General features: G+C 39.2%; 1 protein-coding gene across 2 annotated transcripts in view; it reads left to right on the plus strand.

The window, feature by feature from the left end:
• Positions 1 to 24,034, plus strand: part of FAS (Fas cell surface death receptor) — a 41,239-nt gene that overhangs the window by 13,588 nt on the left and 3,617 nt on the right. Inside the window, exons 1-6 of one of the 2 annotated variants that reach the window (XM_003922424.3) lie at positions 1,319 to 1,562; positions 14,884 to 15,046; positions 20,012 to 20,149; positions 21,474 to 21,582; positions 23,107 to 23,168; positions 23,321 to 23,383. In XM_003922424.3, the coding sequence (XP_003922473.1) occupies positions 1,533 to 1,562; positions 14,884 to 15,046; positions 20,012 to 20,149; positions 21,474 to 21,582; positions 23,107 to 23,168; positions 23,321 to 23,383 (565 nt within the window). In that variant the 5' untranslated portion in view covers positions 1,319 to 1,532. Of the gene's footprint in view, positions 1 to 1,318; positions 1,563 to 14,883; positions 15,047 to 20,011; positions 20,150 to 21,473; positions 21,583 to 23,106; positions 23,169 to 23,320; positions 23,384 to 24,034 lie in introns of those variants that run through there. The other variant, XM_074382541.1, reaches the window with a different exon arrangement.

Consider the following 24,034-nt stretch of genomic DNA (forward strand, 5'->3'; position numbering starts at 1 on the left):
AAAATATCAACTAAGAGGAAGCCTGAAGGATGAATAGCAGGCCAAGCAGCAAAGGGTTACGAATGTGTTATTAATGGGTTGAATCTAATTGGGAAGGGAAAGAGGCAGCAGAGTGAGGTGCAGAGCTTGCTGGAGGAGGCCAAAGGAATACTGAAGCCTTCCGTGTGTCCAGTCTGGAACTGCTTCCAAATTCAGGTTCAGTAATGATGTCATTATCTAAACATACCTTCTATAAAATTCATGCAAAACCACCTAAGAGCTATCTACTTTTCCAGAACAATAGTGACTTTGAACAGTGTTCACCAGAGCACTAACTAATTACAAGATTTTTTTTTTTTTTTTAAGGAAATTGGCCAGGAAATAGTGAGTAATGAAGGACAGGAAGTAATCGTGACTGTTTAATATAGTTGGGGCTGTGCGATTTGCCTTAAGTTGTTAGCTTGTTTTCCTCTTGAGAAATAAAGACTAAGGGGCCCTCCCTTTTCAAAACCCTGTGGTGCAATATCTGTACTTTTTCATATGGTTAATTGTCCATCCATACACTATTCAGGAACATCCGCGAGCCTCTCGTGTTGCAGCCACAACATGGGCAGCCCAGTCAAATGCCCTGTAAGTCTTCCTGTGTTTGACTCCAGCAATTAGCCAAGGCTCCTGCACCCAGGGAGGACCTGTGCGCTCTGAGCTCCATTCTCCTTCAAGACCTCCCCAACCTTCCCAGGTTGAACTATAGCGGAAGCCTTTATTTTCAGCAAACTGGCACAACAACAGAAAACCAAACACCGCATGTTCTCACTCCTAAGTGGGAGTTGAACAATGAGAACACATGGACACAGTGGGGGGGGGGGAACATCACACACCGGGGTCTGTCATGGGGTGGGGGGGTGGTTAGGGGAGGGATAGCAAGGAGTAGGGAGATTGGGGAGGGGTAACATTAGCAGAAATACTTAATGTAGATAATGGGGATAAATGCAGCAAACCACCCTGGCACGTGTATACCAAAGTAACAAACCTGCACGATCTGCACATGTACCCCAGAACTTAAAGCATAATAAAAATAGAAATAAAAAAGAAAAGGCAGTAGGCAGGCTCTCAGGGTCCTCACCTAAATTGAGCATGCCAGTCACTGCGGGAACGCCCCGGGACGGGGAATGCCCATTTGTGCAACAAACCCTGACTCGTTTCTCATCCTGGCTTCTCCCCCTCCCTACCCCTCGTAGGCCAAGTTGCTGAATCAAGGGAGCCCTCCCCAAACCGGGCGTTCCCCAGCGAGGCTTCCTTCTCATCCTCCCGACCACGACCACTGGGGCTTTTCGTGAGCTCGGCTCTGATCTCGCGGAAGAGTGACTTACAGGTGTTCAGAGACGCTTCTGGGGAGTCAGGGAAGCGGTTTGCGAGTGACTTGGCTGGGCGCCGGGGGCGGGCACCAGCACTGAACACACCCCGAGGCCAGCCCTGGCCTGCGGGTTGGTGACCGGCTCGGCTCGGTGCGGAGTTGGAGAGGCGCTTTCACTTCGGGGAACTGCTCCACAACCATGCTGGGCCTCTGGACCCTCCTAACTCTGGTGAGCCCTCTCCAGCCCGGGTGGAGGCTTACCCGGTCGCAGTCCCGGGGACAGGCAAAGAGTGGGGCAGGTGCGGGACGCGTTGGGGCGTCTGGGAGCGGCGGGCTGGGCGGGAGGGTCGGACAGACCGGCTTCCCGGGGCTGCCAGGACCTTCCTCGGCTGGTGCTCTGCGCGCTGGAGGACCCGCTTTTCTTGGGCCTGGACGTGAAGTGCTGACCCCGCGGGGCAGGCGGGGCAGCTCCGGCGCTCCTCGGAGACCACTGTGCTCCACGTAGAGGTGGGCATGGGGGGCGGACAGGAACTGAAGCGGGAGTTTGGGAAGCTTTAGGGTGGCTGGACGGGGACCCTGCCCGGAAAGAGGAGCGCAACCCCAGGCAAGCCCTGGCAAGCCAAGCCGTAGGTCTGCTCCGGCCCGCGAGGGTGGGTGAGTGCGCGCCGCCCGGCGGGGGCGGGGAGAGAACCTGCAGCCTTCAGAGCAGATATTGCTCATTTTCTGGCAGTTCTCAGACTTAGAAAATAAGTCAGCCTCGAGGCAGTGGTTAAACCTGAGGGCTCGGAAGAACCGCACGTTTCTTTCTCAAAAAAGTTATATGGGGGCTGAATGAGCTTCTGGAGGCTTGTTTATCTTTTTTATTGTCACCTAGAAAAAGAAACCGTCTTGTTTCCCTTCTGGGAATTCCTGTCCTTAAGACGTAGGTCGCTGCCTGAGTGGTTTTATTTTGTTTTGTTTTTCTGTCCTTCTCTTTCTTATTTTCCCTTGCTTGACCTGCATTCCCATGGTAGTTTCTGCTTGGTCTCCCGCTGGAGTTGGTGGTACCAGTTCCCACCATACAGAACCCGGGGACAGTTATTGGCCAAGAAACTTGAGCAGCCTGTTTTGGAAAGTCCCTCGCTCAGAAATGGCAGCTTGCAGATGGCTAATCGACGGGACATGGATCCAGGAGTTTCACTGGAGTTCCGAAGCCTCTGAGAGTCCATGTATTTTTATTTATTGGGCCCCAACAAGTGTCAGGTATAGCGAGAGAAGTGTTTACAAATGTTTACAAATGTGGTCTCAGTGGATTCTCACGAGAACCATGTAGTGGGGAAGGTGACCACATCCCCATTTTACAGATGGCAAAATGAGGTTCAGAGAGCGTCAGTAACTCAGCCAAGATCGCACAGCTAGTAAATGGCAGATCTGGGATTGACCTCAGATCTAATTCCAAAACTCAGGCTGTTTGCTGATTGCATCTACTATCCAGATTACACCAAGAGACGAAAGAAAAAGGCTGAGATGTCTGCATCTATTTTATGATTAGAAAAAAAAAAAAATCCTTCTGTTCCTTGCAGAAATAATGTACACTGTTTGGGCTTTTTTAGAAACTTCCTTGGAGAAAATTTATGAATCAAGATTGATATACCATTTATTTAACCTCAGACCACGCCCTTCTCTCCCTTATTGTTAACCACTGCACTGCACGACTGCAGTGTTGGCTGTTTTGAAAATCTCTTAGTTCTTTTTTTTTTTTTTTTTTGAAACGGAGTTTCGCTCTTGTTACCCAGGCTGGAGTGCAATAGCGCGATCTCGGCTCACCGCAACCTCCACCTCCTGGGTTCAGGCAATTCTCCTGCCTCAGCCTCCTGAGGAGCTGGGATTACAGGCACGCGCCACCATGCCCAGCTAATTTTTTGTATTTTTAGTAGAGACGGGGTTTCACCATGTTGACCAGGATGGTCTCGATCTCTTGTCTTCATGATCCACCCGCCTCAGCCTCCCAAAGTGCTGGGATTACAGGCGTGAGCCACCGCGCCCAGCCTGGTGAAAATCTCTTAGTTCTTGGACAGCAGTATTAGAAAAGCGTAAGAAAATCTTCAAAACCTGGAGCTCTGCTGGTTGGACTTTTGTACTGATAGCACCTTTACCGGAGGCTGCATGTTTAAAACCCGAAGAAAACTTTGCTTTTCTGAACGAATACACACAAACACACACACACACACACACAAACACACACACAGAGGCATATATAAACATACATTTATGTATATATAGATATTATAATACCCATAAGTTAGGTATAATTTATAATATTTGTATAAGATATATGGCCTAGGAAGTTAAGGTTTACTAAATAAAATTTATAAATGCAGATGAGTCAAATACAGAAATCAGACACAACTCTATCAACCTAAGTAATCCTTTTGTTTACGTTTTGCAGCCTATCTTCCACTTCTCTCCTCTAATATGACTCTTTTAAATTTAGTTACAGAGAAATTGGTTTTGCACCCACGACATGCCTAACATTAGGCCTTTATTCTTAAAGTTTCGTGACTCTTGTGTCACCTCATGTGTCTCCAGAAAATGCTTATGCCTTCACACTTTGTGCTTTCTTAGTAGTAGTGATAAATAAAATAAATAAAATGAAGGCAAAGTGTTAATTACTTGGAACAAAGAAACAAATTTTGCTTAATTCTATTAATGGGCTGGACTTACATGGTGGGTAACTGTGTTCTGCTTTTCCTGTCTTACCCTAGTCCTCTGAAAAACCCCCATCCTTAACCCCTTTTGCTCCTCTTTCTCTTTCCTTCTCTAACCTTCCTGGTGTGTGTTTTTCTCTGACACTTAGAATAAAAAAGTTTGAAATTCCAAAACTGGCAAATTTCTAAAGGAGACAGAAAAGAGTCAAACTTACTTTACAAAGTTGTTGGAGAAATAGCTGTGGGTAGGTTTTTTTTAAATTGTACATGACCCTTACAGGTTCTGTCTTGTATTACTTAGGACATTGGCCAGGCAATCACTGGACAGCCAGTTTGCTCTCCTTTACATTTTTTAGAATGGTTATCTTATGGTCAAAGGAAAGGAGAAGGCCTTTGGAAAATAAAGCAGTGTATTTACAAGTAATCATACAGAATAGTTTTGTGGGGAAAATAAAGAATGGTTATTTAATTTTTAATTTCATCATTTTTCTTAAACCAACCCAAGACAAACTATTCAACCATTTTCGTAGTTTAATTTGTCATGTAATAATTTTTCTTAAGCCAACCTAATGAACATGAATTGGACTGTTTATGTTCATTTTTAAATGGGCTCTACTTACATCACAAAAGACTTGAGAAGTCTTATATGTAATAAAATGATAAAATGTAAATTAAGACATTTGCAACCACAATGGAAAAACACAAATGTATAAATGACGGCAAGATTTGCAAGCAAATGTAATTGATAAATGGAGACCATCAGCAACCCCACCATCAGCTACAGTAAGACGAATGAAAAATCCTCTAACGTTCATGCCTGAAATAGTTACCACCCTTAGCAGCAAATTAGAGTTTAATTTGGAAAAAAAAAAATATTTATTGCACTGAGTTCAGAGAGGGAAAAAGATGAAATAATTAGAGACAAAAAAAAAAAAAACCACCCTGGAATTTGGACATTGTCTCTGAGTAACCTCTTTGAGGTACTGGACAAGTAATTTCCTTCTTAATACTCTGATATTGACATAGAAGTGTCAGTGTTTCAAAGGAACCTCTTTGAAGGCTACTAGAATGCTTTAGGGATACCAGATTACTACATTAAAACTGCCAGTTTGAGAGAATAACTGTTTCCTAAGAGATGGTCTGAAACCTAAGTAAGGAAATCCCCCCCTTGAAAGCCCCTGGTAAGTTAATTGCTGTTGTTGAATTATCTTAGGTCCCAAAAGTCCCTTGATGAGCACATCTTTTGTAATAGGTACTAAAGACTACTCACTTATCATGAAAAATAAAATAACACAATTTAAAACTTGAAATTGATAAAAAGCAACTTGAAACCAAATTTAGGACAGTGAACCCATCCCCTTCTTCTTTTTCAATAGGTAAATATAGAAAAAATGACATATAATGTGTAACAAAAAGCAAACATTTAAAAACTACATTTACACATTATCTCACAGTACTAATGTAAAAAATTTTAATTTTACTTATAGCGTCCTAGCCTTGTCTACACATAGACACAATTGCTTATTTAACTTGAGCTACATATAATCTGCTTTTTGTTCCTTTGCATTTACAAAAACCTTTTTCTATTTCTGCATAATTTTTATCTCATATTTTTATTGGATACATTATAGAGAGGGCATTTATTAAATGAGCTGGGAGTACTATAATTTTTATCATTTAATTTGTTTATTACTTATTTTTATAATTTACTATTAGAAAAAAGCTTTTCTTAAATGTACTGGGATATATATGGTTTTTCTTATTACTAAAAAATTACTTACAGAACTTATATATGAAAATTGAAAATTGTAGTACTTATGATGAAAAATAATATAATTAGATAATTTAAAACTTGAAATTGATAAAAATCTACATAATTTTGTAAGTTGTACCTTAAGGTACAATATTGCAAGAACCTTAGTGTAGTTTTCTATTCTTTTTGCTATGTGTGTGTGTGTGTGTGTGTGTGTGTGTGTATATATATATATATATATATATATTCACAAAAGTAGAAAAATAACATTTAACTAATAAATCTTCATTTTCTGGAAAATCCTTGCTTTAAAAAAACAGTCTTTAGCTTTTTATATAGTTAGACCTCTAACACCGATTAAATATCTTCAATTCAGTCTCAAGCAGGAACAAATCATTCAGTCCCCTTGCCTACCCTTATTGTTTTTCAAGTGACAGTGTGAGTAGTAAAGCCCAAATTAGAGAGCCCAAATCTGACTTTTGTAAGATTGGTAACTTCACCTTCCCCAGAAGGAAATGAGGTGATTCTTCCCTTTGATCACAACTGCTTTCTTGATTTGAAGTAAACTTGTACAACCCAGTCATCCCCATCTATAGGCATTTAGAAATGGCAATCATAGTTATATAGGACAACGGACCTGAGTCCCACTAAGTGGAAGCAATAGTGAATTTAGTATAAGATTATACCTTTAGGCTGGGCAAGTGACTCGCACCTGTCACCCAGCACTTTGGGAGACCCATGGTGGGTGGATCGTGGATCACTTGAGGTTAGGAGTTTGAGACCAGCCTGGCCAACATGGTGAAAGCCCATCTCTACTAAAAATACACAAATTAGCTGGATGTGGTGGCACACCTGTCATCCCAGCTACTTGGGAGGCTGCAGCAGGAGAATCTCTGGAACCTGGGAGGTGGAGGTTGCAGTGAGCCAAGATCATGCCGGTGTACTCCAGCCTGGGTGTCAGAGTGAGACTGTCTTAAAAAAAAAAAAAAAAAAAAAAAAAAAAAAAAAAAAAAAAAAAAAGATTATACCTTTAGAGCAAATCCAGCCTTGTAAATTAGCAAATATGACTACAAATTCAATTGGCAGATATACTCAGCCCAGCAAAGTGAGCAAGCTTACTGTAGGTTGTGTTAAGCTGTGGACTTGGATAAACTGGCAAAATTAGAGTAAATTTGGCAATTTGACATTGAATTCATTAATGACAGCCTGTCCTTCAATAAAGTTGTGCAGAATTGTGTTTCTATTCACCTCTGTGTTTTGTGAGGCTACAGAAATATAAGATGTGAGAAGTGCGAATACTTATGATTTGTGAGGGCAGAGATCTTGAAAAAGAGAGCAAGAGGAAGTCAGAGTATGTGGGTTACAGCTGTTGTTTTTTTTGCTGAGGATTTAGCTTTGGTTTTTAGCCATTCTCACAAAGAGATCATTGGTCCTAAGTAACTGGTTGTTGTTATTTTTCACATGAATGTCTGTAAGGATTTAGGCTTGATTTTAAAAATTGGGCCTATACTCATGGAAAGACAAATACTGCATGATCTCACTTATATGTGGAATCTAAAAGTTTCAAATTCATGGAAGTAGAGAGTAGAATAGTGGTTATCAGAGGCTGATAGGGGACAAAGTTGGGGGAGTCAGGGAGATACTGGTCAAAGGATACAAAATTTCGGTTAGGAAGAATAAGTTCAAAAGATCCAGTGTACAACTTAATGTCTATGGCTAATAACAATGTATTATATACTTGAAAATTGCCAAGAGTAGATTTTAAGTGTTCTCACAACATAAAAAATAAAATAATAAGTATGTGAGTGAATGATCAATGTTAATTCGCTTGATGTAGCTAATTATGTACCAAAGTATGTACATTGTTGAAGACATCATGTTATATGCCATAAATACATATAATTTTTTATTTGTCAAATAAAATAATACCAAAACCCCTAGCCCTATACTGCTCACAGGCACTCTTGTTAGCCTGCATGGTATTGACAGATAAAGCATATATGTATGTATCACACATGCACTTATTTATTTTTAGTATTAGTCCCCACCATTTAAGTGTTGGGGGATTTTGGTTTTGCTTGAAACATGGAAGATCTGGGCTCCCATATCACATGGCCCTTATTCCCCTGTGGGTCAGCAATGGCTGCTTCTTGGCACCAGGCAGAGCTGGTACCAAGCCCCTCCCTCTCTCTATAGTCCCTTTTACCAGGTTGCTTTACTCTTTTGTGACCCAGGTAGCCTATCTGGGCTTGTAAGGGATCTAGGTCTCTAATTTAGGACTCTATAGCCCTTACATTATCCATTTCCTCCACGAAAGGTTGTTTCTCTTCTCTTCAGGCTTGTTTTTGGAAGGATGATTATTTCTTCATGAAAGTCAAATTCTGATTTGCAAGTGCTGAACACAGATGCTGTTAGTCTATAAAACTCTTCTCACATGTAAATGTAGTAACCTGCTAACCTCAGATTTTGCTTCCTCTAGCCTAGTTGCCCTGCAACTGTGATGAGCAGCAAAATCACCAAGGGTACTTCTCCATTCTCAGAGATCCTGATTCCTTAGGTCTGTGCGGGGGCCTTAGCACTTTTCAATAAATGATGCATCACTACAGGATTCCGATGTCTGTCAGGGTCTTGAGAACTATTTTTCTAACTCTAGCACTAAACTCAAAATGTAATTTCAGACGGAATTTCCTAGGCTCCTTCATTTTGTTTTATTCATCGCTTGGCCAGTCATGGATCTAACCAGTAGCTTGCAACTGTTGCTTCAACTACCTCTGTCCTGGACTTTCCAGAGATTGGCCTTAAGAAAGAAAGAGGACACCCCTGGGATAAAATTAGATTACCATGTGTATTATTATGTACACATTTTGAAAAACATATAAATGAATGGGATCTTTGCTTATCTCTTGTATATAGAAAAGTTTATTTTACTTTTGTTTCAGGTTTTCAATAATGTAGTAGGACAAAATGACATCACTATATCCCTGTTTTTTATACAATTATATTAGAGATGCATTATATTATTGGAAATTTTAAATTATTAAATGATAAACTATTAGTCTTTTAGAATTTCTTTTTCTCAAGTGTTGATAAGTAAGCAGACAAGCAGAAGTAGTCAGTGGAACTTCATTTCTTGCTCCATTTTTGTCCTCAGCGGTAGAGGGTAGTGAGATTTCAACCCAGCCTAGTAGGACCAACAAGTCTAAGAACAAGTAGCTCCAGTTCATATTGGCACTTGCTAATTCCAGTTATGAAGACCATGGGAAATCTCTTTCCTATTTAGCTCAATGATCATCTAAGACAGGAAATTCTTGGGCTCAGCTGTGAGGGGTCCCAAGTTTACATGTACCACTATGTCTCACAAATCAAGAATCCAAGGGAATCAAGAGGCTGTAGTTCATTTCTTATATTAAATTCTTAGGACTGCCGACTGGGTGGGTACAGTTTTAGGGGTTAGAAGTCTTATATCAAGGTGCCAGCTGGACTGGTTCCTTCTGAGGACCATGAGGGCAGGATCTGTTCCAGTCTTGTAGATGGCCTTCTTTTCCATGTGTCTTCACATTATCTTCCTCCATTTGTATGTGTGTCCAAATTCCCTCTTCTTAAAAGATCACCAGTTGCATTGGATTATTGCTCACCCTACTGACACCATTTTAATCTAATCACTTCTGTAAAGACCCTGTCTCCTAATACAATCACATTCTGAGGCTCTGGAAGTTAGGGTATCACTACATGAATTTGGGAATGGGGATGGGAGGGACAAAATTTAGCCCATGACAGTCCTGAATCTCCTTTGCTAGATGTATGACTGTGGGCCAGTCACTTTACCAGCTGGAGCATTGTTGTCTATCAGATAAGTGGTTTGGGCTAAGTCATTTATAACGTCCTTTCTGCTTCAAATTGTAAATATAATGAGATGCCAACTTTTAGTTTAATTGTTTAAAATTTTAGTGTTAACTGGATGCTTTGCTGATGTCAACACCCCCTTAAAAAAAATTCTCACTTTCTGTTTCTACTGTTCTCTCAGGTACTCCTCTGCCTTCTGTTACCTCTTTGCTGAATTCTGAGAGGACTGGGGTGGGGAACACTCTTTCCTGTAACACATAACCCATCTATTTTCATCAATCTATTTGAAATTCAAAGCCAGGGGTTGAAATGTCCACTTTCAATTTGAGATGTCTAACTTTCAGCTAAATCTATTAACATGCATTTCTAAGTGACTTTTAAACTAAGCATTTTATCTTATTAAGCTTATATATGGGAAACTATTATACTTGTATAATAAAGTGCACTTTAAAAAATAATCAGTTCAATTAGAAAACAATATTCATGATATTTTGTGACAAACTTCCTAGAACTTATACATGTACATCTCTTTCTCCCCAGAGTAGTCTCTATGGGTGCCTAAACAATACTGCATTATTAGATTTTTTTCAGTTTATAAGCCACACAAGAAAGTTAGCCCATGTTGTCTCTCGAGGCAAAAAAATAGACAATGCTCTGAGAAATATCTGTTTATTCCTAGTTCAGTAATACCACAATGAGATCCTAAATTATGAGATACTTTTTGTTTATCTTACTGTCTCCTTGGCAGCCAGCAACTCCTGTTGCATTTTTTGACATGGGAACCTATAAGGGTGTGGTTAATAAAGTACATTTCCATGGTAAGTATTCTTTAACAAAAAATAAACCAAAATTTAATCAGAGATAGAACTTACTGCAAACTATAGTTTCCACTTTCTGTTGATTTGTATAACTGAGCTTTCAATTTCAGAAATTAAAAAATTCTCTTTTGGCCGGGCGCGGTGGCTCAAGCCTGTAATCCCAGCACTTTGGGAGGCCGAGGCGGGTAGATCACGAGGTCAAGAGATCAAGACCATCCTGGTCAACAAGGTGAAACCCCGTCTCTACTAAAAATACAAAAAGTTAGCTGGGCATGGTGGTGCATGCCTGTAATCCCAGCTACTCAGGAGGCTGAGGCAGGAGAATTGCCTGAACCCAGGAGGTGTAGGTTGCGGTGAGCCGAGATCGCACCATTGCACTCCAGCCTGGGTAACAAGAGCGAAACTCCATCTCAAAAAAAAAAAAAAGTTCTCTTTTGTGTGACATATTTTTATATCCAATAATTTTACTTAAAAGTAAAACAGAATTTTCTTTACCATCAAATAAAGTTGCTATAATAAGTGGTGATATATTTAGTCCTAGTGAATCAAAGGGAAATAACGTGTATTTGATTATGCTGGTTTAAGAAAATATATCTGATTAAGCAAAGGTTAATATTTATGATGTTTGATTTAGTAAAATTTTAAGACTACCAAAGAAAACTAGAAGAGCAAAAAGAACCAAAATTTATATAAAGAGTTAAATGTTAATAATTTAAAGGTTTAGAATTTTTTCCACATTTCAAATACTAAGTTACTGTTATAGATTTACTACCACTATTATCCAGATTTTCCATTTTGCTAAAAAACAATAACACAAGTTATTATGATAAATCAGTACAGATCTTTAGGCTCAACACGATCCTGCTACCTTTTAATTATTTTTTATTATACAACAAACACATATGCATTATAAAGAAATATGAGTTAGAAAAATGAAGAAAAATAGTCTTAGCAATTGGAAATAAGCTGACAAAGGGCTAATATTCAGAATCTACAAAAAAACTAAAACAAATTTACAAGAAAAAAACATCCAAAAGAGGGAGAAGGATATAAACAGGCACTTTTTGAAAGAAGACATTTATGTGGCCAATAAACATATGAAAAAATGCTCATTATCACTGGTCATTAGAGAAATGCAAATCAAAACCACATTGAGATGCCATCTCACACAAGTTAGAATGACAATCAAAAAATCTGGAGACAACAGATGCTGGAGAGGATGTGGAGAAATAGGAACGCTTTTATACTGTTGGTGGGAGTGTAAATTAGTTCAACCATTGTGGAAGACAGTGTGGCGATTCCTCAAGGATCTAGAAATAGAAATTCCATTTGTCTCAGCAATCCCATTACTGGGTATATACCGAAAGTATTATATATCAGTCATTCTGTTATAAAGACACATACACACATATGTTCATTGCGGCATTGTTTACAATAGCAAAGACCTGGAATCAACCCAAAGGCGCATCAATGATAAACTGGATAAAGAAAATGTGGCACATACACACCATGGAATGCTATGCAGCCACAAAACAGGATGAGTTCATGTCCTTTGCCGGGACGTGGATGAATCTGGAAACCATCATTCTCAGCAAACTGACACAGAACAGAAAACCAAACACCACATGTTCTCACTCATAAGTGAGTGTTGAACAATGAGATCACATGGACACAGGGAGGGGAACATCACACAATAGTGTCGGTTGGGGTGTGGGGGGCTAAGGGAGGGATAGCAGGGGGTGGGGAGATTGGGGAGGGATAACATTAGGAGAAATACCTAATGTAGGTAATGGGGGGATGGAGGCAGCAAACCACCACTGCATGTATATACCTATGTAACAATCCTGCAAGGTCTGCACATGTACCCCAGAACTTAAAGTATAATGATAATAATAAAAACAAAATAAGCACCATTAAAATTTCTGTGTGTTAAAAGATAGTATGCTGCTGAAACTCTTTTTTTCTTGAAACGTTCCTCTTTTCTTCTCCTGCTTTTCACTTTCTTAATCCTTAACCTTCTAGTGTTGAATTTTCTGGACCAGCATTATACCCCCTCATCAAGAGGGCATTTTTTTCTGCAGTAGCTGAGCACAATGGTCATATTGAAGAAATTCACTTGTGGAGCTTTGCTTAGAAGCAAAACCCACTTGGCCAGGCACATTGGCTCATGCCTGCAATCCCAGCACTTTAGGAAACTGAGGTGGGCAGATCACCTGAGGTCAGGAGTTTGAGACCAGCCTGGCCAACATGGTGAAATGCTGTCTCTACTAAAAATACAAAAAATTATCTGGTCATAGTAGCACACACCTGTAATCCCAGCTACTGAGGAGGCTGAGGCAGGAGAATTGCTTGAACCTGGGAAGCAGATGTTACAATAGGCTGAGATCGAGATTGTGCCACTGCACTCCAGCCTGGGTGACAGAGCGAGACTCCGTCTCAAAAACAACAACAACAACAACAACAAAGTAAAACCCTCTTCACTGTGATGACTATAAAGCTTGCTGTTGCGTCTCTGTATCATAACAAACTGTTTGCAGTCTGATGCTATACTCAGATTTGAAAATTCTCACTGACTGTTCCAGGCATCTGTCTTGCTGTCTTGTCTACTCATTCTTGCCATGGTGAAGACTGTCATTTCTCACCACTGAATGCCTTTTTTTTTTTTTTTTTTTTTTTTTTTTTTTTTTTTTTGCTGCTTTTTAAAAGTCTTTTCCTGTTTGCTTTGAACTTCAATTAAAAAAAGCGGGTAAAAAGGTAATAAACGTAATAGGCTTTTATTTTGTTTTTCAGGTTTTTTTTTCTTCTTGTTTTGGTTCCTTTTCAAATCTTATCTTATCAGGGCCATTTGCCACACTGACACTGGAATAAGCCTGAATGGGGGTATGTATTTCTTCCAGTAGTTAGTTTAATTCAGTCACTGAGCTGCTGCTCTATTTTTAACTGCCGTGCTAGATCCAAGGGCTGACCATTCTTGAGAAAATTAGGAGAATCCGTTCAGACTGGCGTGGTGCTGGGGCAGGGAGTCAGTCATCATCTTTTGTGTCTGCTCATTCTTGCATCATTTCTTCTACTCCATAACCTGGTTGGCTATGAAAAGTGATTCTTCTTCACTAATGCTGCAGGAAATGGGTAAATACCCAATTTTCTCTCAGTTGCTTGTCATCCGATGCAAATAACAAATCTCATGTGTCCCTATTTCTGAGAGGTTCAAAGGAAGCAAATGCACAGATTCTAGCATAGGACGAGTTCCAGTTTCTAACTATTTGTCTGTGCATTCCATTTCCTCACCCCTGTGAGAGGTTGCACTCATGGTCATGGCTGTTCTGAGAAGTTAAGTGTCCAGACTGGAGGGAGGGAAATGCAAACTCAGCTTCTTCCCAAGCTTCAGGCCTGGCCTGGCAAGTTTTGCCTTCCCTGCCAGCAAGACCCCTGCCTTTGGGTGTCTTGCTATAGTTTTCTCAGATTGGAGGACTTGGAGATGACTTCTGGTTCTTAGTGAATTCCTGCCAAACACCTCCTCTTTCCCTGATATCCATTTGTCTTGAAGGTCCTTGGCAGGCTTCTTGCCAACAATTATCTAAAAACAAACGGAGTTGTTTGCATGCCTATATGAAGTAAAAGTATTTAGGAAACTCTTACAGCCCAGATTTGGGCCAGAAGTCCTGGTCTGAGTCTTTACCTAGCCACTCTTAACTGTGAATTACTGGACAAATCATTTCTTGCACTCTGTGTAATCTGTCACCTGAGTACTTGAAAATTTAAACCAGCAATTGTGGACCTCCTCATAATACTTTCTCCTAAATATTGGGTAAAATTAGCATATCGAGGGCAGGGCGCTATACCCATATGGGACTCTCTTTCTTTCTCTCTCTCTCTCTCTCTCTCTCTCTCTCTCTCGGATATTCATCTTTGGTGGCAGACCTGGTGTTGAAACCACAGTTGTTTTTGAAATTTCTCTTTCCTACTACACTATGCTGCCCCTCCCTGAAACTTTAATAATAAAAATAGCACACTTATTGGGCACATATTTGTTATGTGCCAGGTTCTGTGCTAACAGCTTTAAGTGCATTATTCTACTTACTTTTCACAAAAAACCTATGAGGAAGAGGTTATTTCCACTTGTAGATAAAGAAACTGAGACTTGGAGAATATAATTGATTTTATTCACAAAGACAGGGCAGTAAGTGGGAGGCCCTGTTCACCTCTGAGCAGAGCCCTGGCTTCTGTCATCCATGGTGCTGTTTCTAGTGTGGTTTGAAGAACCTGTGGTCTGAACTGTTGTATAGGTGACCTGCTGCTTTCTTGGAGAGAAATCTGAAAGACAGTGGAGCCCTCACATCGGCTTTGCCTGTGCACAGCAGATACTGCCAATTTTGAGCGCATTACACTTGTTCACCACGTTGCTTGCTTCAAAATCAATAAAATTCTCTTCATGCTTTTATTTTACAGGTTCTTAAATTATTTGGATTATTGTCCAAAAGTGTTAATGCTCAAGTGACTGACGTTAACCCCAAGGGGCTGGAATTGAGGAAGACTGTTACTACAATTGAGAATCAGAACTTGGATGACCAGTATTACGTGCCCCAATTCTGCCGTAAGCCCTGTGGTCCAGGTATGTTACACAAGATATCTGGAGATTACAGTGAAAGTCACGGCTAGGAGTTGTACATAGTAATAATTACTATAATAATTTTACAGCTTTTGGTTCTCCTATATTATATAGCATAACTGGGAGGAAAAAACAACTATGAAATTATTTTCCAGAGATGAGTTTTATTTATATTTGTCACACTTATTTGATGTGGTTATGGATAATATAATTTACAAATGACATGCACCTATGAAATGAAAGGATTGGTCTATTTTGCTTCATTTTTTTTCTAAGCAAAAATGACTCATTTGTGAATATGAACACTTATGATGTCAAAACTGATTAGGGTCGCTCATAATAATAGTGGAACTCTGAAAGCAAGGGACTTCTACTCTTCAGGGACATGTCTCAGCACTTCCCTTCAATCAGTAGGTCTCTAAGAAAGCTTTCCTGGCACTGAAGCCTGCAAAATATATTTGCATTTTGCAGCTGAATAACTAGATGAAAAAGAAAAGAAGCAAGCAGACACACACAGCCTTTTTTTTTTTTAAATCAATACTTTGAAAGGCAAACTAATTTCAGATCAGAAATCCTTCAAACACCAGTAAATTTGAAGCTAAGCAAAATGCAATTGTGCAAACATTTTTTCAACTTTGAGTAGAGCTGAAAAAAGTAAAACTATCACATGGGTTCATGTGATAGATTAATAGAACCAAAAGGTACTATAGTACATTTCACAGTTGGCCTCCCAGGCTTCCAGCACCCAAGCTGCAAAACAGGATGGGTCCTATTTGTGAAAAGATTTTATCAGTCTCCCTATGCTTCCTGTCCAGATTTTAATAACCCTTATGGAACTATCTTCCCTATAACCCAACCCATTTACACTTAAACCCATTACACTTAAATCTTTCCAACATGAATAAAAAATGGCTTCCTGGCTTTATTAAAACTTGCTAAACACAGTCAATTTGTCCTGAAATCTTTGTTTATAATTTTAACACCTAAAATGCAAATTAAAATGAAGAAAATATGCTTTGCACATCAAACTGTCAAGAATTTTTTTTTGCTGCCTTTTTGGTTTTGCTTTGTTTTGTTTTCATTTAAGAAGTATAAATGTAAATTGTTATAAACTTTTAAGAAAGAAGTTTGGATATATGAGTGAAAAATTTAAAAATGTGTTTACTCATTAAGATTGCACTTAACTGATAAGAAAATGCCTTGAGAAAATAATAAAAAAATAAAGGAAAATATTGTACATATGATATGTCATTATCAATATGATGTAGAATTGCTTAGGTAAATTTAGGGATATTCAAAGACTGAAATAGTATGTATCAAACAAAGTCATGTTTTGTGATATATTTCTAATATAATCCTCAATTATATAAATCTTCTTAAGTCATTTCCAACTGATCTGGATGGATTAGTGATTCTCCCTGATCCCTCTATAAAATACCCTGGGTGGCATCCAACCATTTTAAGTACTCCTCCCACTTCAGTTCCCTCTTGTTGAATTTTAGGCTCATCAGTTCAAATTGCTTCCAAATCTGCTTATGCTCATTGGTATTGTGATATTCAAATGTAATTTCATTGAATATTGCATATATCAATGAAATACAAATACAGAGAAAAGACAGATTTTATTTCCATGAAAACTAGGTTGAGTGCTTCGGAGAATTCAGTAAAGATGAGCTGCTAAAATGTTGTTGATGAATTATGTAAGGGCAAAATAAATGTTAAATAGTAGAAAAAAGTCACGAAAATGTCTAAAGCCGTTCATACAGATGATTGGTGTGTTTATGTTTTCATTTCATCAGGAAGGGGCTGGGCTTGGCGGCTGAAGCCTGTAATCTCAGCACTTTAGGAGGCTGAGGTGGGCGGATCATGAGGTCAATAAATGGAGACCATCCTAGCCAACATGGTGAAAACTTGTCTCTGCTAAAAAAAAAAAAAAAAAAAATTAGCTGAGCATGGGTGGTGCGCCCCTGTAGTCCCGGCTATTCAGGAGGCTGAGGCAAGGGAATAGCTTGAACCTGGGAGGTGGAGGTTGCAGTGAGTCAAGACCGCGCCACTGCACTCCAGCCTGGGCGACTGAGTGAGACTCCATCTCAAAAAAATAAAAGAAAGAAAGGAGGGAGAGAGGGAGGGAAGAAGGGAGGAAGGAAGAAGAGGAGGAAGGAGGGAAGGAAAGAGGAAGGGAGGGAGGGAAGGGGGAAAAAAGAAATGAAGAAAGGAAAGGAAAAACAGACAAACAGGAAATGATAGGTGATACATTATGGATGTGACTTAAGAAGGAAAAAACCTGGGATTCTACTAACTTTTACATCACAAGAGTGTCAAATGATTATATAGTTATATTTTATAAATTAAAATATTTAAAGTATTTGTAAGTGATTTCCTATGTAAATTGACATTTTTATTAAATGATCAAAGAAGTCTTCCCCACATCATCATATTTAATAAGAAGGATTCTATGGTATACTGCATACATATTTCACATATGCACATTATACATATATATATATATATACACACACCTGTTATGTGTATGCTCATGTGTATACATATATGTCTTTATATGCATAGGAATGCAACAAAATAACAGTCAATATCTCAGGATTTTTGATATATAGTTGTTATTGTTGTTTTGTTTTTTGTTTATTGTTCTTGAGATGGAGTCTCACTCTGTAGTCCAGGCTGAAGTGCAGTGACATGATCTTGGCCCACTGCAACCTCTGGCTCCTGGATTCAAGCGATTCTCCTCCCAAGTAGCTGGGACTACAGGTACATACCGCCACGCTGGGCTAATTTTTTGTATTTATCATAGACACAGGGTTTTGCCATGTTGGTCAGTCTGGTCTCAAACTCCTGATCTCAGGTGATCTGCCTGCCTTGGCCTCCCAATGTACTGGGATTACAGGTATGAGCCACTGTGCCTGGCCTGTTATGTAAGTGCTTATTACACTTTCCTGCCTTTTTCAAATTTTCTGCAATAAGCATATGTACCATTATACTAAAAACATATTTTAAAATATTATTTTCAATAAAACAACCATTCATTTTCTTATTTTAATAAATTGTTTTCATACTTTGAAGGAAAGAAGGAACCTGTGGTTTGTTGTATCTCCATCGTACCAAGATGTTGTGCTAGGCACATTCTGCAAGATAATTCATTAAAGAGACCAATTCATTCAGAGACCAGTAGAATACCACTGGCAAAAAATAAAATTATACTTGGACTTGGGCTCTGTTTTTTTAAAAAATATTGCTACAATCTTATATAGCCCTAAGCACTATTTTTGAATTTTGTTCTGGGAATCTTCAGTTTGTTTGTTTTTTTTTTTTCTGTTCACAACTATTGTCTTTACTTACTGAAATAGCATATACATTTACATGTCATCATTTGCTCATGTAGTAAATATTTTGTTTTATCAAAAACAATATATGAAGTTATTAAGGAAGTCATGTACCTAGGAAACACAGCAGAAATTCTTTTTGCTGTATATATGAGCAAAGCAGATTAGACTGCTTATTTGTTTATTTATTTATTTTTGAGACAGAGTCTTGCTCTGTCGCCAGGCATCAGGCTGTAGTACAGTGGCACAATCTCGGCTCACTGCAACCTCCACCTCCTGGGTTCAAGCAATTCTCCTGCCTCAGCCTCCCTAGTAGCTGGGACTACAGGTGTGTGCCACCATGCCCAGCTAGTTGTATTTTTTAGTAGAGATGGGGTTTCACCATGTTGGCGAGGATGGTCTCGATCTCTTGACCTCGTGATCTGCCCGCCTTGGCCTCCCAAAGTGCTGGGATTACAGGCATAAGCCACCGCACCCGGCCTAGACTGCTTATTTTTAAAAAATTAGTTATACCATTAACAATTAGATTCACTAGTAATGTTTTTTCTCAGACACTTCCCCTGATATTTTCTGTCACTTTCTTCTAAGTTCTCTATTCCCTTATCTTCATCTCGCTTTCCCCATAGCATTTTTTAGAACTTGATATCAATATATTTGAGTATTGTAAATGCCTCCAGCCTGAGAAGATAAAGTCGTTGGTGATCAAGGCTTTATCTTATTTCCTGCACAATATCAAACTTATGAAAAGTTCCTAACGCTCAATAGGCATTTAATAAACACCTATCAGATAAATGAATTTTTCAAGAGAATACATTGGATAATATTAACAGCAATACAGTGAATCACTTTATTTTTAATGTAAATTAATACAAATGTGTATATTATTTAAAATTGTTTGTTTTAAGATAACAAAGCTGACAGATAATAAATTTTGGTTTGTTAATGCTTATCAAAAATCATCAATATGTACCCTGTCTTTTGATGAAAAAGTAATAGAAAGGGGAGAACAAAGGTGCTCACTAGGCAGGCTGAGTGCAGTTCTGACAGCAATGCAAGAGAAGTATTACTATCTCCATCATATGCAGGAGAAAACAACACTTTGTTAAAGATTTTACAGCTGCTGAAGATTTGACCAAGACCTTTAAAACTTCAAATGTTCTTTTCCTTATTACACTATTTCTTATCAGGATCTGTGGACTTTGGAAAGTAAAATAAGTCAGAGCAATGAGTTAGTTGGATATTCTCAGTGACCAGTAGCAACTATCCCCACTCTGAATACGTACCTACCAACTTCTCCCCTTTCTCCAAAGAAGTTAGTTGTTGGCATAGGTTGTCCAGTGGATTTTGTCATTCTAACCTTTCTTTATTTTTTGATATGCTCCTGTTGTTAATCATCCTATTTCTATAGGTATATTCCTTCAATCACTCTTTTAGCTTTTGTCTTGGGAGACTTTCTGACTCTTGACATGACTTTTACTATCATTTCCTCCCCCATTGAATTTATAAATCATTAGCCTGTTGCCACTCCCCTTCTGTTTTAGAGTTTTATTGTCTGTCACCCCTGCGTACTTCCCACCCTGTTGCTTGCCCATGTCCTGTTCAAACACTTGCCCCTTTTTTCCTTGGACAGGTGAAAAGAAAGCTAGGGATTGCACAATGGATGGGGATGAACCAGACTGCGTGCCCTGCCAAGAAGGGAGGGAATACACTGACAAAAGTCATTTTTCTTCCAAATGCAGAAGATGTAGATTGTGTGACGAAGGACATGGTAAGAGTCTTAAAAAGCAATTGAAAGAGACCGATCTTGGAATTCCATGTAGAGCCATTTATAAGACAATTTGAAATTGGGGCCTACTGTGGTGCTACATTGACATACAGGAAAGGGAAGGACAGGTGGCTAGGGTACCGCAGGAACAGCTACCGAGCTAACTACTGATCTAGACCTTTACGAGTAGGTCTAGGCAATTCTTCCAGATGTAGAAGAATGACTAAATATGAACCCTAGGACCAGGGTTCATCAGCTCAAATCAAAACCTCATTTTTTTTTTCTGGCCTTGATTTATACTTGTATAATGGTGCTTGTTCATGGCCAGAAAAAGCTCAGAAGACTGTAGATACAAGGACACAGAAATCCAACAGGTGGGTAGAAATGCTCCCCATTTCTTTAGGGATTTAGTTTGTCCTGATAATTCCCTTTGGGGACCTTAATCTTCATGATATCTCGATCTATTCTAAGGGCCCAGATTAAAGTATAACAGAAGTATTTCTAGTTTGGTTTGACATGAAGAAGCCTCTGGACATAAAGCTTTTCCTGTTCAGATTCAGAGTGTAAAGCAATGTTTCTCATCCCTGGCAATACATTACAATTGCTTAGGGAGCTACTAAAAATGTTTAATGTTAACTCCTGCTCAGGGCAATGAATGAAATCAAGGTGTCTAAGTGAGGGTCTTGGTATTGGTCTGATTCAGTCTAGGGTAGAGTCTAACATTCTGCATTTTTTTTTCCTTTGAGGCAGAGTCTCGGTCTTTCACCCAGGCTGGAGTGAAGTGGTACAATCTTAGCTCACTGCAACCTCCACCCTCTGGGTTCAAGTGATTCTCCTGCCTCAGCCTCCTGAGTAGCTAGGATTACAGGTGCCCGCCAACATACCTGGCTGATTTTTGTATTTTTAGCAGAGACAGAGTTTCACCACATTAGCCAGGCTGGTCTCAAACTCATGATCTCAGGTGATCCACCCACCTGCCTCCCAGAGTGCTGGGATTACAGGCATGAGCTACATCCCTCAGCCTACTCTGCGTTTTTAGCAAGCTCCCAATTGATGCTGATGCTGCCAGTCCCCAAGTCACCCTTGAGTATTAAGGCTGTGGACGAGGAATGGTGAGGTTTGTCTTGGTGGCTGCTAAATGATTGCTGGCTATTTCAATCTGGGGTTGCCTGTTCTGTGTTTAAACCCCAACTGTATTATGGATGTTATGCCGTGACTGTTGATATAAGCATTAGATCTCAAAAATCCATGCAGCTCCTGACCACCATTTTCATAGTCCATTTATAATTAGCTCCTATAACTAATAATTTGAAATTTGATTCCCTAGGCTTAGAAGTGGAAATCAACTGCACCCGGACCCAGAATACCAAGTGCAGATGTAAACCAAACTTTTTTTGTGATTCTGCTGTATGTGAACACTGTGACCCTTGTACCATGTAAGTTTTAGTCTTTCTCTGATTAAAACACTAGATAAAACTTGAGAATTATTGTTTTCCTAGGGAAGTAACACTGATTGACAGTTAAAAATTAGGGTTCTAGTCTTGCTTTGCCACCAAGCACTAAATGACCGTTTGTTCATTTAAACATTAGTGAACACTTCCTGTATAGGTGACACTGTGCCAGCCAGTTAAGTTAAAGATATGAGCCAGACACATGCCTGGCATGAAGGTGTCAGTCCAGGAGCACAGAGAGTCGAGAAAAGCAATGGTTATTGTGTATCAACGGCATGAGAATAGCATCAGAGGAGACTTATGTTCCAGGCACTACAAATTACACAGGAAAAGCTTTCAACTCTGCCTAAGGGGATAGAGGTGAAGACATAAATGTGTCTCATGGCTTTAGTCTTGAAGAAAGAAAAGAAAGCATTTTAACAGGTGCACGTGGATAGAATGCACATTTGAGGCAGGGGAAGAGCAGCTGCAAAGAGACAAAGGAAGTTCAGGAAAACAGGGTACCTGGCCGGAGTGTAGGAAAGACTGAGAAGGGGTCAGGGCTGAATCATGAAGGGCTTTGTCTTTTAGGCTAAAGAGGTTAGTTTTGACCCAGAGTTAGAGAACCTGACTTGTAATTCATCTTGGGAAGCTTTTAGGAGTTTATCGAATAGGCTTAAGAATTAAGGGCATGGTCCTTTCTGTTTTATTTGCTAGAAAAATTTTATGTGCAGTTGTCCCAGACTCTCCCCAGCCCCATGTGTCTTCAAGTGCCCCTATGATGGCCGGGTAGGTAGGCATTGGGGAGGGAGCTGATTTAGTAAAATAATAACAATATTTCATAATCTTGATTTAATTTTCTTTTCATCATAACCTTTTGAAATAGATACTATTATTTCCATGTTACTGATGAGAAAATAGCCTCATCGCAGTTTGAATTCCCAAGCTCACCTAGTCAAGTAATGGGCAGAGGCTGTGAACTCAGGCAACCTGACTGTCAATGTTTGTCTGACTGAAGGAAGTCCCACATGAACCTCTTGTGTCTCCTGATCACCACCGGATGCTAAAAGTGGCAGCCTCTAAAGGCCAGCTGAGTAGACTCTGTAAGCTGCATCATGGGTGTGGCTGTCATCAGGCCATTTTCTTGGTCTATGGGAATTTTTGAAATTACTTTTGGCAGTTTATTTTAAGAGCTAGTTTAAGCTATACAATTTGTGTTCAGTTTATTACCAGGTTTAATTTTATTTTTGTGTCTACTTCATCTCTCTTGTGTATCAATATTTTTCTATCTTCCTTTAATTCTGAAAATTTTAAAATAGAGTCATTTCTTATGATATTTTTTTATCTAGCCATCCAAATTATATTAACTTGTGCCAACTTTAGATACTAATCTTGAAATATTTGAGGGAATACATTTGCCAGAGATGCAAAGATGAATAAAATGGCCTCTTATTTATAACGTACCATTGAAAATGATAAAAGCATCATTCCACCAGGCTTTTGAATTTCCCCTGTATTTTTTTTTTCTAGATGTGAACATGGAATCATCAAGGAATGCACACTAACCAGCAATGCCAAGTGCAAAGAGGAAGGTAATTTTTTTTTACAGTTACCTTCTCCTATCCCCCATCCCCATGGAAAAATGTGAAGAAAAAACAATCACTTTTGATTATTTGAGAGTCCTCTGTTTAATCTTCAAGATTGCTATATTTTCATATAAAATGTCCAATGTTCCAACCTACAGGATTCAAATATGGCTTGCTGTGGTTGTGTCTCCTTCTTCTCCTAATTCCACCAATTGCTTGGGGTAAGTTCTTGCTGTGTTCAAACTGTAGATTGAAATAACTTAGGAAGTAGTTCGCAAAAACATGCCTCACTCCTACCTATAAAAAGCTGCCACTTTGGTAGATTTACGTATTGTTAATTTCTTGCCCCTGAATGCAGCCTTGAGAGTTGATTGATAAGAACAAATGAAATGATCCCTCAGCTAGTTTCTGAGCAACAGTTTTGGGACATTGAATGGTATTCCAGTCCTCCCTATGAACAAGGGTTCTCTGCAGCAGCAGAGTTGGCCAACAATCAGAAGCAGTTATTCACTATTTATTGAGATCTCTCTACGCAAAAAGAAGACACAAGAAGCAAATGCATTCCCAGGAAACGTATTGCAGGGAACACTAATAAAACAAAACAAAACAAAACAAAACAAAACAAAAAACGTGTCCTCCTCTTTCTCCTCTTCCTTGCCCAAATTGCTTGTTTTTAATTATTTCACCTTCTTAACTTAAAATACTGTGAGAACACATGTTATGCAAGGATGACTTAGTAGAGTCAGTAGATAAGCTGAAATTACATGTAATCATAATTAGTCTAGAAAAATCCCTTTAAATCATCCATAAACTACAGGGTCACACCAACTTTCAGTAACTTAGAAGTATCCAATTTTCCCTTCTCTGTTGGA

This window comes from Saimiri boliviensis, chromosome 12 (genome assembly GCF_048565385.1).
Source record: "Saimiri boliviensis isolate mSaiBol1 chromosome 12, mSaiBol1.pri, whole genome shotgun sequence".
In the NCBI taxonomy this organism is placed as follows: Eukaryota; Metazoa; Chordata; class Mammalia; order Primates; family Cebidae; genus Saimiri; species Saimiri boliviensis.